This window comes from Papaver somniferum, chromosome 6 (assembly GCF_003573695.1).
Source record: "Papaver somniferum cultivar HN1 chromosome 6, ASM357369v1, whole genome shotgun sequence".
NCBI classification, from domain to species: Eukaryota; Viridiplantae; Streptophyta; class Magnoliopsida; order Ranunculales; family Papaveraceae; genus Papaver; species Papaver somniferum.
Window position 1 is genome coordinate 16,972,084 of NC_039363.1, and position 13,219 is coordinate 16,985,302.

General features: G+C 34.8%; 1 protein-coding gene across 3 annotated transcripts; it reads left to right on the forward strand.

Annotated features, from left to right (window-relative positions):
- The first annotated feature begins 9,471 nt into the window (after window positions 1-9,471).
- Window positions 9,472-12,779, forward strand: LOC113285504. Of its 3 annotated transcripts, none has more exons than XM_026534379.1 (2): window positions 9,472-11,098; window positions 11,568-12,779. In XM_026534379.1, exons 1-2 carry the CDS (start codon window positions 10,399-10,401, stop codon window positions 11,594-11,596), a joined length of 729 nt encoding a protein of 242 aa, XP_026390164.1. In that variant the 5' UTR covers window positions 9,472-10,398; the 3' UTR covers window positions 11,597-12,779. The 3 variants fall into 3 exon arrangements, with proteins under 3 accessions (XP_026390164.1, XP_026390166.1, XP_026390165.1); XM_026534381.1 differs by having other exon boundaries at window positions 9,472-11,065; XM_026534380.1 differs by having other exon boundaries at window positions 9,472-11,065; window positions 11,925-12,779.
- Window positions 12,780-13,219: the final 440 nt, after the last annotated feature.

A 13,219-nucleotide genomic window follows, 5' to 3' on the forward strand; every position in this document is an offset into this window, starting at 1 on the left:
AGCATCTTTTGTTGTAAAAAACAAAGTAATACACATAAACAGGCATAATAGCTTAACCATATCTTCAATTGTTTGTTCAGTTTCTACTCTTGGTATCCTGTACTCCATATCTTCATCATCTTCACTATCGGTTACTTGTTCATCATTGTCATCATCACTGTCTTCGCCACCTTCAGATTTACAATTCTTGATACCAGTACGCTTGAGCAGTTTCAAGATGGCATCTTGTAGCATTGGTCTTGTAACCGTGTTGCTATCACCAAAGTGTCTAATGTAGAATGGTTTCTGCCTCCATCCACCACCTACCATCAAAAAGGTGTCATCAGTTCTTCTTCCTGCCATTCTTGGCATTCCAAACATTACACCCATTTTTTCTGGTGTCGACGTGATAATGTGTGTTTCACCTCTTCTAACAAACTCAAATGTGAGCTCATTCTTGACTCGACCCCTTTTGTAACACTTCAAGTACTTTTTCACTGCACCTTCCAACTTTTCCCAATGACTTTCTGAGTACTTAGTGTGCCAGAACATCAAAAACATCTGTCCATAAGAAGATTCGGCTATCTTTTCCAATGTGGCTTCACTCAAAGTATATTTACTCGCCTTCATTCTGGCAACCAGGCTATGTAATGCTGTGAAACCAGACCTATACAACTTCCTAACAGATTTTGGCACAACCTTACCTGCAAAATTTAATTGGTTTTATTTCAGTACAACATTTATGGACTACACATTCATCATCTCAGAAACACAATCAATCACTATTGGCCTTATGTACTTCATATCCAAAGATCATTATCACATAAACAAAGAAACAGATAAATTTAGAGTACATAAACACTACAATGTCTCAGTTTTTTAGTTATGTACTACCAATTATGTGCCAAAAACACAAACAGTGGTAAATAGACACATAAACAATGTTACCCATTCACTACTGGACTTATGTACTGCCAAAAAACAACTTAATTAAGAAAAAACCTCAGTATTTGATATATGTACTGCTGGCTCTATGTATCAGAAATAAAATGAAACACATTGCATATCACTTTTGATTCTTATTCTACAGTTTTATAGTTATGTACTTCCAATTCTAAGTGCTAGAAACACAAAGTAGAAGTTGCATGTAAACTCTGATAGGTTTTCATAAATTTTTAATCAGTACTTCTAATATGTACTGGTGGATCTATGTCCCCGAAACAAAAAATATACTGAAAGTGTTAGAAATAGTACCTTTTTTCTGAATTGGTGCGTTGTTACTCGGTTTTCTTCGTTTTCTTTTTAGTACATCTGTATATTCATCGTCCGATGAACTTTTTGAAGTTTTTTTCTTCGATTTCGGTGTTTCAACCTTGTTACTCTTTTTCCTCTTTGATTTTCGTCTTGAAATTCCTGATTCTTCTTCTGATGACCTAAGAGCAGTACTATCATCTCTTATTATTTCTTCTTCTCTGATTGTTCTTTTGATTTTTCTTGTAACCATTATTAGGTTTTTAGATTTTTCTCTGAATCAGACGTTGTTTTCAAAGGGAAATCGTATGATTGCGAATGAACTTTGAGATCTGTTTTGTTAGAATATGGATATCTCAAAATGATTGAGATTCTCTTTGAATTTTCTCTGTTAAGATTTCAGTTTCTCTGTGTAACGTTATAAACATTAATGATTTTTCTGACCGTTTCAGCGGTTTTGTACGGGAATAGATAGTGGGTGCATTCTTCACACGTGGTAACTACTAGGGTAAGCTCGTCATTTTGCTCTTTTCAAAATATTATGGACCTAGTGATAAGTCTAAAATCCGGTTGGACCCTACTATAACTAAATATATGGGCTTAGGACCAAACAACAAATTTTCCTTTAATCAATGAGATATCATGTGTTGAGTCGAACGATTGCAGCAGGTAAATCTACATGGCGTCATAACTTCGTAAAAAACATAAATTTTAATATCATTTGCTGTGTCGACCCCTTAATTTTTTTTGTTTTTTGTATTTTTGTTTTTGTTTTTGCTCGATAAGAAATAAAAGAGAGGACATAAATTACAAAAGAGCGTCTATCAAGGATATGTACAAGTTTTCTCGCTCGATATCAAGATTCCCTCTAAGTTGGATCTTAATATCGTTGATAAGCTCACCGGGAGGTTTTTCTGTAGTATTGCCACAGTTACAAGTCTAAACATAATAAGGTGTAGGTGCACTTATAGTCCTCGACAAATCTGCGGGACAATTTTTTTTCTTCGTGATATGATACAGTATGGTGAGAGATGAACTTTGTTCTTCTAGACTAGTCTTGGTATATCGATTGTTGATCTGGACCTCTAGATCGTTCACTATAGTGAATTTGCCTTGATTTGACTTTAAAATTGAATTTTTGATTAAAATATAGATTTGGATTCTATTAACATTGAGCATGTGGCCTTGTTTGGCAAAATTTATGATTATCTATAATTATAAATAGTATAATCATTTTTATAATAAATTTTCACAAATTCCTTTTTCAAATAATTGATTATCTTTGTAAAATGCTCTCGACAAGAGGTGGAAAAAATAATGATCTAGAATTTTTTTCTAAGTTTCCTAGTGTAGTTTTAAGCCTCTCTTGGTAGTTTATAAAAAATAAGAAGAACAAACTCAACTCAATTTTATTAAAAAAAAATAATTAATTATAATAATTTTTAAACAACTTTTTTCTGTTCCTGAAAATAATGAATTTTTTTAATTATGATTAAAATAATCAATTATTATAATGGTTACCAAACAGATACATAATTCATTATATTAATGGTTACCAAACAGCCCATGTACCTATATTTGAATGTTTAATAAAATATGCAATCGCGCAACAAATTAAAGAAACCAAACGATCCTCAATAATTTCAATAAAATATCAAATTATATAAACACAAAAACCAAACAAAACCAAATAAACCCTAATCAAGACTAATATCCAAAAATCAAAAAAACACATAAAAATTAATTAAACCCTAACATTATATGCACCAGACGTTCTCATTCAAGTTTACGCATCTTATTAAGTTCCTCGTCCATGGACACAATATGCTCCGCAATAACATCAATATTTCTGCTAAAACCTTCCAGATTTTCCTGAACAGCTTTCAGCTGTTCTTCGGCTAACTTTTCCTTTAACTCCTCGACCTTACCATTAATGTAATTCTTTAGCATGACAGAAACTTTTCTAATTGTTGGTATATAGAAATCTTCTTCTTCTTCTGATTTGTTATTCTTTCGATTGATCCTCCAATCGTTTAACTCATGATATAGTAAAGCACCACCACCCACACCAGCTGAAGCAGCAAACGTCACAACGAAAACTTTAGCAACAACCTCCATAATCCCAGGTCCGTTGTCTGCCATGACTATCTTTCTTCTTCCCTACTTTGAGACTGTAACGAAGGTATATGTTCAGCCTTAACCCTAGCAAGACGAGATAATAATAAATATACATGTGAACAGATCGATATGCTTATATTATGTGATATCCTACTGACTTTTTGCACAAGATAAACTTGACAAGGATGCCTCTTCCAAGGCACCGTGTACGGGACTTGGGTTTATGAGCTTTTGGCCAACCGGGCAAGGGTTCCATAATAATACGGGACTTGGGTTTATGAGCTTAGGGCCAACCGGCAGGGTTCCATACTAATACGGGACTTTCTTTCCGTCCAGAATAGTGGCCGGGATAAGGGATGTCCGGGGGGTAATATTATCTGGTGCAGTGGATATAGGGCGTTGAGACTTGGAGAGTTTTTGCAAAAACAGAAAAGAGACAGAAAATTTCTGTGATTTTGGCTCGTATTAACTCAGTATGAGTCAAGTTGAATTATTCGATTCTCGTGAGACTCATTTTGCATGTGCGAACTTTAATAGCGTGTTTGGATATGAAGTGCTTCTGGACTTCTCATAAGTACTCCTAGAAGTCAAAATCATTGAGAAGTTAGTTTGGCTACTAACCAGAAAAACAAAAAAAATCAGCAAGCTATAATGATTTATCAAAAAAAAAAATGGTAGATTTTACGGGCGATTAGATTCATGTGCTATTCAACCATGAAAAAAAGAAGAAAATTGTTCTATCACTTTACTTGGGATTAATGAAGAACACAAATTTAGGTTTTGGAAAAAATGGTTTCAATCAGATTACGAGAATAACAAATTGGTGATATGATCTGCTAAGATCTCCAAGAAGAAAAAAATCTAAGATTACTATGTTGATGGAACTAAAGATTTGATTAACATGAATAAGTATTAGGTCTAAAACGTGATTTAAGATAATAGAAAAAATTGATTAGAAAAGACACTAAACATAATAGCTGATCAAAAAGAAAATAAAATCCATTTCAAAAACCTAGGTTGAAGATCATAGACCGTTGCATCTAAGTATTGTAATAGATCTTCACATAATACATCTAGTTTAAATTTCCTATATTCATCTTCATCATCATCGAAATAAAACAGCAAATGGGTTTATTTGTAGAAAGAGAAAATAAGGAAAGAAGAGAAACAAAACCAGTGATTTCAATGACAAGTCGATCTCTCAGAAGCTATGAAGCACGAATACTTCAAAATTGGTGATGTGTCAGTATCGAACACTTTATCGGTATCAGATACTTGGGGACACGGATCGGATACTCCATTTAAAGTGTCCCTGTATATTAATTATGAAAAGGGAAGGGGATACTCTGGGATACCTCTCCGATACTCGAAGATGGGATACTTCCTAAAATAAAAGATATATTTTTAACAAATTCAATATATATTTTTATATACAAAATACAATAAATATTTATAGATATATTAGTCTCCTTTCACAAAAAAATGAAAATTATACAAAAGGAGAAAGTAGAATGTGGGATATCAGTGGAGATGCATTTGATCCACTAAACGATGTGGGAGAACTTGAAGTTGCAAATCTTTCACTTAACGAGTCAAAAATAGAAGTGGTGCTCTTTAATGAAAACAATATTGATGAGCGATGTATGAGCGAGATGTTAGATAGCTTTTATCCTTTTTTAAAAAAAATATTCCAGATATTATTTATGATTTTTTATTTTATTTTATGCGATTCTTTTTACTAAAATGAATTCATATTTTATTGAATAATTTTAATAAATATACGTATCCCGTATCCCGATTTTTTTTGAAAATTAACGAATCCCCGCATTCGTATCCCCGTATCAGTATCCGAGCATCATAGCTCAGAAGTAAAAAAGCAAAAACTTTTTGCTCCACAAATTAGTAACTTATCTACTTCTATAAGTCATTCCTAAATCCTTTTCAAAAAAAAAAAAAAAAAATCGTTCCTAAATCTGGTTACCAAACAGACTTATGATTTTTTTTTTTAAAATCTATTTTTTTTTAAGAAGTTGAAGGTTATATTAAAGTTTAAACCTCAAAGAGATCTACTACCTACAAGCCCAGGTAGCTAGGAAAAGAAAGAAAAAAATTCCCCACCCCGACGAGTTTCAAACTCCGGTCGCTGGTATCATCACCCAACTACTTTACCACTATATTAGAGAGGCATCTGCACGGACTTTAATGAAGTTGGGAGTCAATGTTCGTGATGGGGGAAGACTCCGGTCTAAGTGCAATTAATGGGGTAAGTGATACCGTCGAGCAAAAGCAACCAAGTTTGAGAGGCGCAATGGACTCTATGGAGAACCCCAGTCTGTTAGCTTGTTCAAGAAAGAAGAGATAGAATACATAGATAGACATGGTTCAAGAGCAAAGCCCTATGCGTAAGAGCATTTTGCATGTGCAGTGGAGTCAGAATCCGCGTGCCGACTCGTGACTCCACGAAGTAATCTCATTTGGCCTTACGTCCCACGTAGGGATTCCTAGAAGTGGAAACCTGAAAATTCTGGGTCCAGAAAAAGATGAACATGATATTGATATCTTTGAGAGAAAAACTTCACCAATAAATAATTACTTGTGGTAAATAATGAGAACCTATCAGGATCAAAAAAGTTGAAGAATAGCAAAAATGTTTATTTGGGATTTTTGTTCTCAGGAATCTCACCTTATATAAATACAGGAAAAGCTAAAATGACTTTGCTTGGGTTGATCAATGCAGTCAGAGTTAGAGATCATAAGGAACAATAGTTTTGCAAGGATTTCATTGCACCATGGTCTTCCATCTTCCATGTGAAGAGAGAAAACAAATCAAGCAATGTACGCCATTATCATTTAAGTATATAACAAATTTAATTTTCTAAAAATCACTGAAACGGGAAGAAAATAAAACTTAAACATTAAACATAATCAAAGAAACAAAAAGAGCCCATCAAACTTATTTAGAAAACACTAAGAACACGAAACACCTATCAAACCATATCAAAGTCTATTAATTCCACGAAATTACCGAAATCATCCCTCAAGGTATCAACTTTACTCTTTAAGTCTTCCATGTTTCGATTGACAACATCCAATTGTTCCTCATATATCTTCACCTCTTTTGGCTCTTCAACCTTGTCGTCGTTATCATCTTTTTTGACCGGTTCAGTTGTTTTATCTCCAGACAAAAGTACAAGTAATCGTTCAACTAGTTTATCAATCAAATCATCTTTGCGTTTATTTCTATTACGAGTCTTCTTCCAATCGTTCAACTCCTGATGCATAAATAACCCGGCAAAAACACTTGCCGACATGAGAACGAAGCAACATGCTGCTTCAAGAGACATGACTATGTTTCTGTGTTAATGCTTAGTTTGAAGATTACAATATAAGTAAACGAGTATGGGTTAAAAAAAAACCCTAATCGGATTTTTAATCGGGACATTTTCGATAACTTGAGAAAGAAGAAATCTTTTCCGACGGCCGTAATTGTATGGCCGAAAAGGGAAATTAGGCTAAGGCCCAAAATCCTCCAAATTATTCTTCTTACTATTAGGCCCAAAATGTTTTTCAGTTTTTATACCCGATTATTCTTACTATCAGGCCCAAATGTTTTTCAGTTTCTATACCCAAGAAAATCATGTTTTGGGATTTACAAATTTTTTCTCGTTGGAAAGCTTTTAAAGATATCTACACAACGAGCATAAACAACAATATCAAATTTAATTTTTTGATAAAAACACTAGAGGTTGTTGTTTGGCAAAAATTTTGAAAACTGATTACATATTTATTATGTAGCCACATGCATAACACACACAAAAATGCATAACACGTCATGCATATATGTTTGGTTCATGCATCCATTATACAACCACTAAAACAATGCATATACTTAAATATATCATTGTAACAAGAAAAAGAAAGTATAACGAATTATGTGGCCCTAATAAGGATGCGTAACTCCTTATTCAGCCATATTTTTTTCATGTATCCACTATTGGTTATCCAACCACTAATACAATGTATGTGCCTAAAAAAAATCATTCAAAAAAAAGACGCATAACGAACTATGCAGTCATTTTTCACGACTAAATAACAAATTCTATGTCAATCGTTTCAACTGCAGAATGTTGTGTAACCATTGTTTTTAGTGCTTATGAAAAAAGATGATGCATAATACATTATGCAGACATGTTTTTGGTGCATATCATGTTATGCATCAGTGCTAACAAAAAAGTGGTTCCATAATGCTTTATGCATCCATTTTCTTGACTGCATGACAAGCTATGCAGACATTTTTGTAGGTGCATTACACTTAGTGCAATCTTTTTTTTTTTTTTTTGTAGATTTCAGTTATGCATAAAACTTTATGCAGCCGTCTTTGAAGTTGCATAACAGATTATACAAGTGTGCAACTACTCCAAAAAAAAATTCACATGCAACAATATTACATTAACTAATGTCCGAAAACAGTAAAAAGCACTAATAATGTTGGTATTTTTATGGTTAACCAAAAAAAAAACCATTAATAAAATGCAGTATCATCATTTGTATATAGTTAACTAAAAAAATTGTAAACATAAAAACACAACGTCAAATTAAAACACAACATTTTTGTATTAATACCGCTTCGGTGTAGTCTCAATTATAAATACAACTTTACTATGAGAAATACAAATTGAAACTGAAATTTTCTTAAAGTTTTTGACCCAAACACCTACAGTGCAAATTCTAATTAACCAAACTAAGACGAATTTTTTTATTTATTTTTTTGATTGGCAAAGAAGAGTTTATTAAAAATATAACCAAATAATACAAGAAGGTGGTGCAAAATACCGCACACACAACCCGAAAAAAGCAGAAACCCAACTACAAAAAAAATCCCTACAACGAACAAGGAAAAATAAAAAGAACCCTAGCAATAGACTAAGGAGGTTTGATGAAGAATTGCTCACATCCTGCAATGATAAGAGAAGTGTTTATACCAACGAACCACGAGGCACCTTTAGCCCAATTGAAAGCTTAATATCCCTGATGATATCTGGAACCTTGATCTCTTTTGAGTTAAGTATTTTAGCATTCATATCAAGACAGACGACCCACATGATTGCTGCCAGGAGTCTCCTCCAAAGTTCTTGCCTTTATACATCAAGTTGTAGCATTTCCAACTGACCACCACTATTTTTAAAGACTGCGACATAATATTTAACCTACTGGCAAACCGCAAGAAGTAAAACCAGATACCATGCACAATTGATCAATGAATAAGGAGATGATCAACTGACTCAACATTGTTTGAACACAACTGAAACACACTAGAAGATCTGAGAACAATATTGCGATGATGCAAATTATCCATAGTTGGAATCTTACCCAAACAAGCTTTCCAAAGAAAAAATCCCATGTTTTGCGGCCAAGCTTTATACAAAATTTTAGACTTTGGAAAAGAAGAGGTTTGATTATCCAAAACCATCGCAGCGTCATAAGCTTTCTTAACAGAAAATATCCCTTTTTTTTTATCCCCAACCATATGAGTTGGTCATCCACACAAGTAGAAAGGCTAACAGCATCCATGTGTTGTATAAGAACAGTCAATTCTTCAATTTCAGAATCATATAGTTCCCTTATATGGTTCAAACCTAAGTCGACCTTCGTCACTAAAGATTGTGAGCGGCCGATAGAGAAGAACAAATGATACAATCTAGCTAGGACAAAGACAAAACAACTGACCTTCATGGGAACTATTTATCCTCCCACAATCTTATCTTATCCCCTTTACCAATCTCGAACATGGAAAGATTAAAGTAATCTTCCGAGACTGAATAAATATTCCTCCACAAACTGACCCATGTTTTTATTTTAGATGTTTATTAGTACTCCAGCCAAGATCAACAACACCATATTTGTCTTTGTTATCAGTATTATACTTTGGCTGCTTCTAGTAATTCTCCGTGTGTGTTTAATAACTCTACAATGTGGTTTGTATGACTTTTCCAGGATGTATCTTTGTAACTTTAACTGTCTTACCAGACAGCATGTCAGTCTGTAGTTTGTGTCTTTCTTGTTTGCTTTATAAGCATGCCTCTTGTGTCCTGTAAAGGTTAATCAAACCTAGTACAACTAAAACATTGTTTCTACATGGTATCAAATACCATACGGGGAATATTCAACTTCCGCCATTAAAATTCTGTAACTTTCTTGATCCTGTATCTTCCTTACAACTTATCTTGATCTATCATGTCAAGAATTACCAGAAATTCTCTGAATTCCGCTTGAAATCCAAATTACCAAAACCTACTTTCAAAACCAAATGACAATCTCAACAAAAAAAATCACAATTATCCACCATTAACATCATCACCACCACCAACACAACCACATTCTTCAGATCCACAACCATATACTCCAAACCATTCTGATCCACAACAAACAAAACCACTGCTATAATTTCAATCTCAACAACAACAACCTCTTAATCAATCACAATGTGCTCAAAAACAAGCTTCAACTTCTCAATCTTTTGTTTTTCCACCATCACAACCACAACTACAAACTTATAACAACAATCTTGTTTATCGTATTCCTCTTCTTCTGTTTCCAAACATCTCTAATTTTTTTTCAGCGAAACTGGATGGATCTAACTTTCTTATGTGGAAGGATCAAATGCCTTCAATACTGATCAACACCAACTTGTATGGTTTTGTTGATGGTTCAATTGAGCCTCAGCTTCAATTTTTGCTTCACAACAATGCACCTATGGTAAATCCAATATACCTTGAATAGCGTGATCATTGTGTTGGATCTTACATCAATGCCAATGCGTTACCTTCCCTTGCCACAAGATTGTTGGGGAAACCTGCTGCTAGGGATAAATGGATTCATCTATCCAAAATATTCACTCAACAATTCTTTGCTAGAAAGTATCAATTACGAGGACAACTTCACTCCATTAGGAGAGGTAATTCTTCTATCTTTGATTATCTACATCAGATTAAATCCATTTCTGATTCTTTGGCTGAAATTGAAGAACCTGTTCAAGATGATGATCTTGTTATGTATACATTATCTACATCGGTAAGTGAATACGCACATTTTTTTTTATTACGATTAAGACTTATTAATCGTGAGCAATGGCTCAAAGAACTGGAATCTGAAGCTTACTCTCCTCTAGCTGTTGATTCTTGCAATTCTACTTTCTTTGTTCGTAAGTATAATTCTAGTTTCAATAAAGCCCAATCTTCATCTCCTTCTTACACACCTAAACTTCCCTCTTATCCATCAAAACCTCCTCATTCAGCTCTATCAAATATCTCATCTACTCATCCTGGTTTTATTTTCAAGAAAGAAGAGATCAACCCTAATATAACTGTTAGCTATGGTGAAATTCCTTGTCAAATCCGCAACAAGAAAGGTCATTTTTCCAATAGGTGTAAATTCAAATATGCTCCTTCAATAAATAGAAATCCTCCTATGCAAAAAGCTTGTGATGGCTTTGAGATGGCTTCTCCTGCTTATAATCCTCGGTCTCATGCTGAGACAATGCTTTATCAATCTGGACTTGGTGAGTCTTCTACAAATAATTTTGGTCATTGGAGCTGCAATAATCAAGTACCCATATGGATACCTGATTCTGGAGACACTAGTCACGTGACCAACAATACTGCACTCATGACTGATACTGAAGAGTTTACCGGGGATGAGCAGGTTATGGTTGGTGATGGTAAGCTTTTATCATTTGCTCTGACTGGTTTAGGTACTATATTTCCTTCTAATACTTTTTCTCTTTAAATAATGTTTTATATGTTCCTCACATTAAGCACTATTTACCTTTTTTAGTTTCTCCTACACAGTCTAGTCAGCCACTGGCTTTTTTACACTGTGATATTAATTTGGGGTCCTGCACCCAGTTTGTCATATTTAGGGTTCAAGTACTTCATTATATTTGTTGATGATTTTAGCAAGTATAACTTGATTTATCCAATGAAGTGTAGATCTGACAGTCTCAACTATTTTATGTTGTTTAAATCTTCAATGGAAAATCTCTTAGATTGCAAAATAAAGGAGTTTTAATATGATGGTGCTTGTGAGTTAGTTAAGGGTCCATTCAGAAAATTTATCGACTCTCAAGGAATTTGTTTAAGGATATCTTGTCCTAACTGTTTGCACCCAGAAATATTTCCAGGCACTAAACACGATGATTTGGGTGTTGTTGATGAAAACAGGTCTAATGACAGAAAATAATCAGGAGTGACAGACACACGGATTTAACGTGGATCGGCATGGTTTTCCTATGTCCACTGATGGATCCCCTTGGGGAGTGATATTTTATTGATATTTGAATTACAGTTTATCTTTTTCTCTATTGCTAGCCTCCCCGCTATTTTTTTTTTTATTTCAGAATTATATTCCCTCTAGTTATAAAAACCTAAACATAAATGGTATTTACTTCCCTTGCATTAATTCTGCATGAAATTGTTTGCATGCTTCCTTGAATAATTTATGCATGAAACTGTTTGCTTGCCTCCTTGAATAAATTCTGCATGATGGACTGACTGGCTGACATGCATAATGATTGTCAGTATGGATGGATGTTGGCTGGCAGCACAGCTGACAGCATGGGTAGAGACTAGCTGGCAGCACAACTGGCAGTATGGCTAGAAACTGGATGGCAGTACGGGAGAGTACTTGGATGGGAATTGGTTAACAGCACTGCTGGAAACAAGACTGAAAATTGGCTAGAGGTGCGACTTGCAAACTGTCTTCGACAGTTGACCGACGGTGGACTTTGACCATTGACCTGGCATTGACTTCATTGAGCCCTGGACTTGCTGGTAGCTACTTTAGTGGGTAGGCTGGTGGCAGCTGAATAGTGGCCCAAAATAATATTCTGGCCCAATATGAGGTATTTTTACTCATGCTACAAACATCGCCCTCTCTTAACCTCCAACTTTTAAGAACATCTCATTTCCCTTGACGAAATTCACCCTTAAGTGTGGATTGTTGCTACTAAAGTGATTGGAAACCTTCTCTTGCTGTTTGCGGAAGCCAAGACACCCCCAAGAATAAATTAATGTTACTGAAGCATAAGGCAAGTTTCCTTCGTTGTTTGTGGAAATCATAACCAAGTCGCCCCCAGGTGAGGCTGCTGTGACTGGAAGATCGGCGGGCAACATTTGAGTATGAACCATCGTTGTATGCAAAAACTAGACTGAAGGCTGAACTAGTCTGTAACGAAAGTGTGATACTGGTCCGGAGTAGTGTTGAAAGTAAGCTGTATTTTTTGATGTAAAACTGGATTGAGGCAGTCGCGTAGAACTATACTAGAAATAGTTGTTGGAAAAAATGAGTTATATTTGAAGTCACTCGGCTGAAATCTGTGTCAGCTATTGTTGTAAGCGAATCTTTTATTTGTTGACTGATAATCATTTATGCTAGACTGGATAGTAGTAGCTTTTAGTTTTAATCTGCTATCAACTACGGGATAAGTTGCAGTACTTGCGAGCGAAAGGGTGTGATCCTTCAATGGTTGAGATGGTAACAAACTTTATGTGTGGTTGGACCTCCAATGTTCTTGGTTGTGCTACTGGATATCGACATTTATATGTCTTCAATAGTTATATGAATCAGGATAGCAGCAGTGATGTCGACTAGATCACAATAGTTGTTGCGGAACTGGATTGCAGTGATTGCGGTAAACTGGACTGTGACGTCCACAAAAAACTGTCCTCTGTAGTAATGAGCAAAGCTGAGTAGTAACAACATTGAGAAAAGTTGGTCTGCAGCAGCTGTGATCAACTGGACTGCATCATATTCGATCAGCTGGACTGCAACAACAACGAGCAAAGCTGCACTGCAGCAGGTGCGATCAGCTGGA

What these genes read in the sequence shown, in the direction of transcription:
- LOC113285504 (XM_026534379.1), top strand. Translation starts at nt 10,399, where the DNA reads ATGTATACATTATCTACATCGGTAAGTGAATACGCACATTTTTTTTTA. An exon ending in ATTTGCTCTGACTGGTTTAG is followed by an intron (nt 11,099 to 11,567) that starts GTACTATATTTC and finishes TGATGAAAACAG; the next exon opens with GTCTAATGACAGAAAATAAT.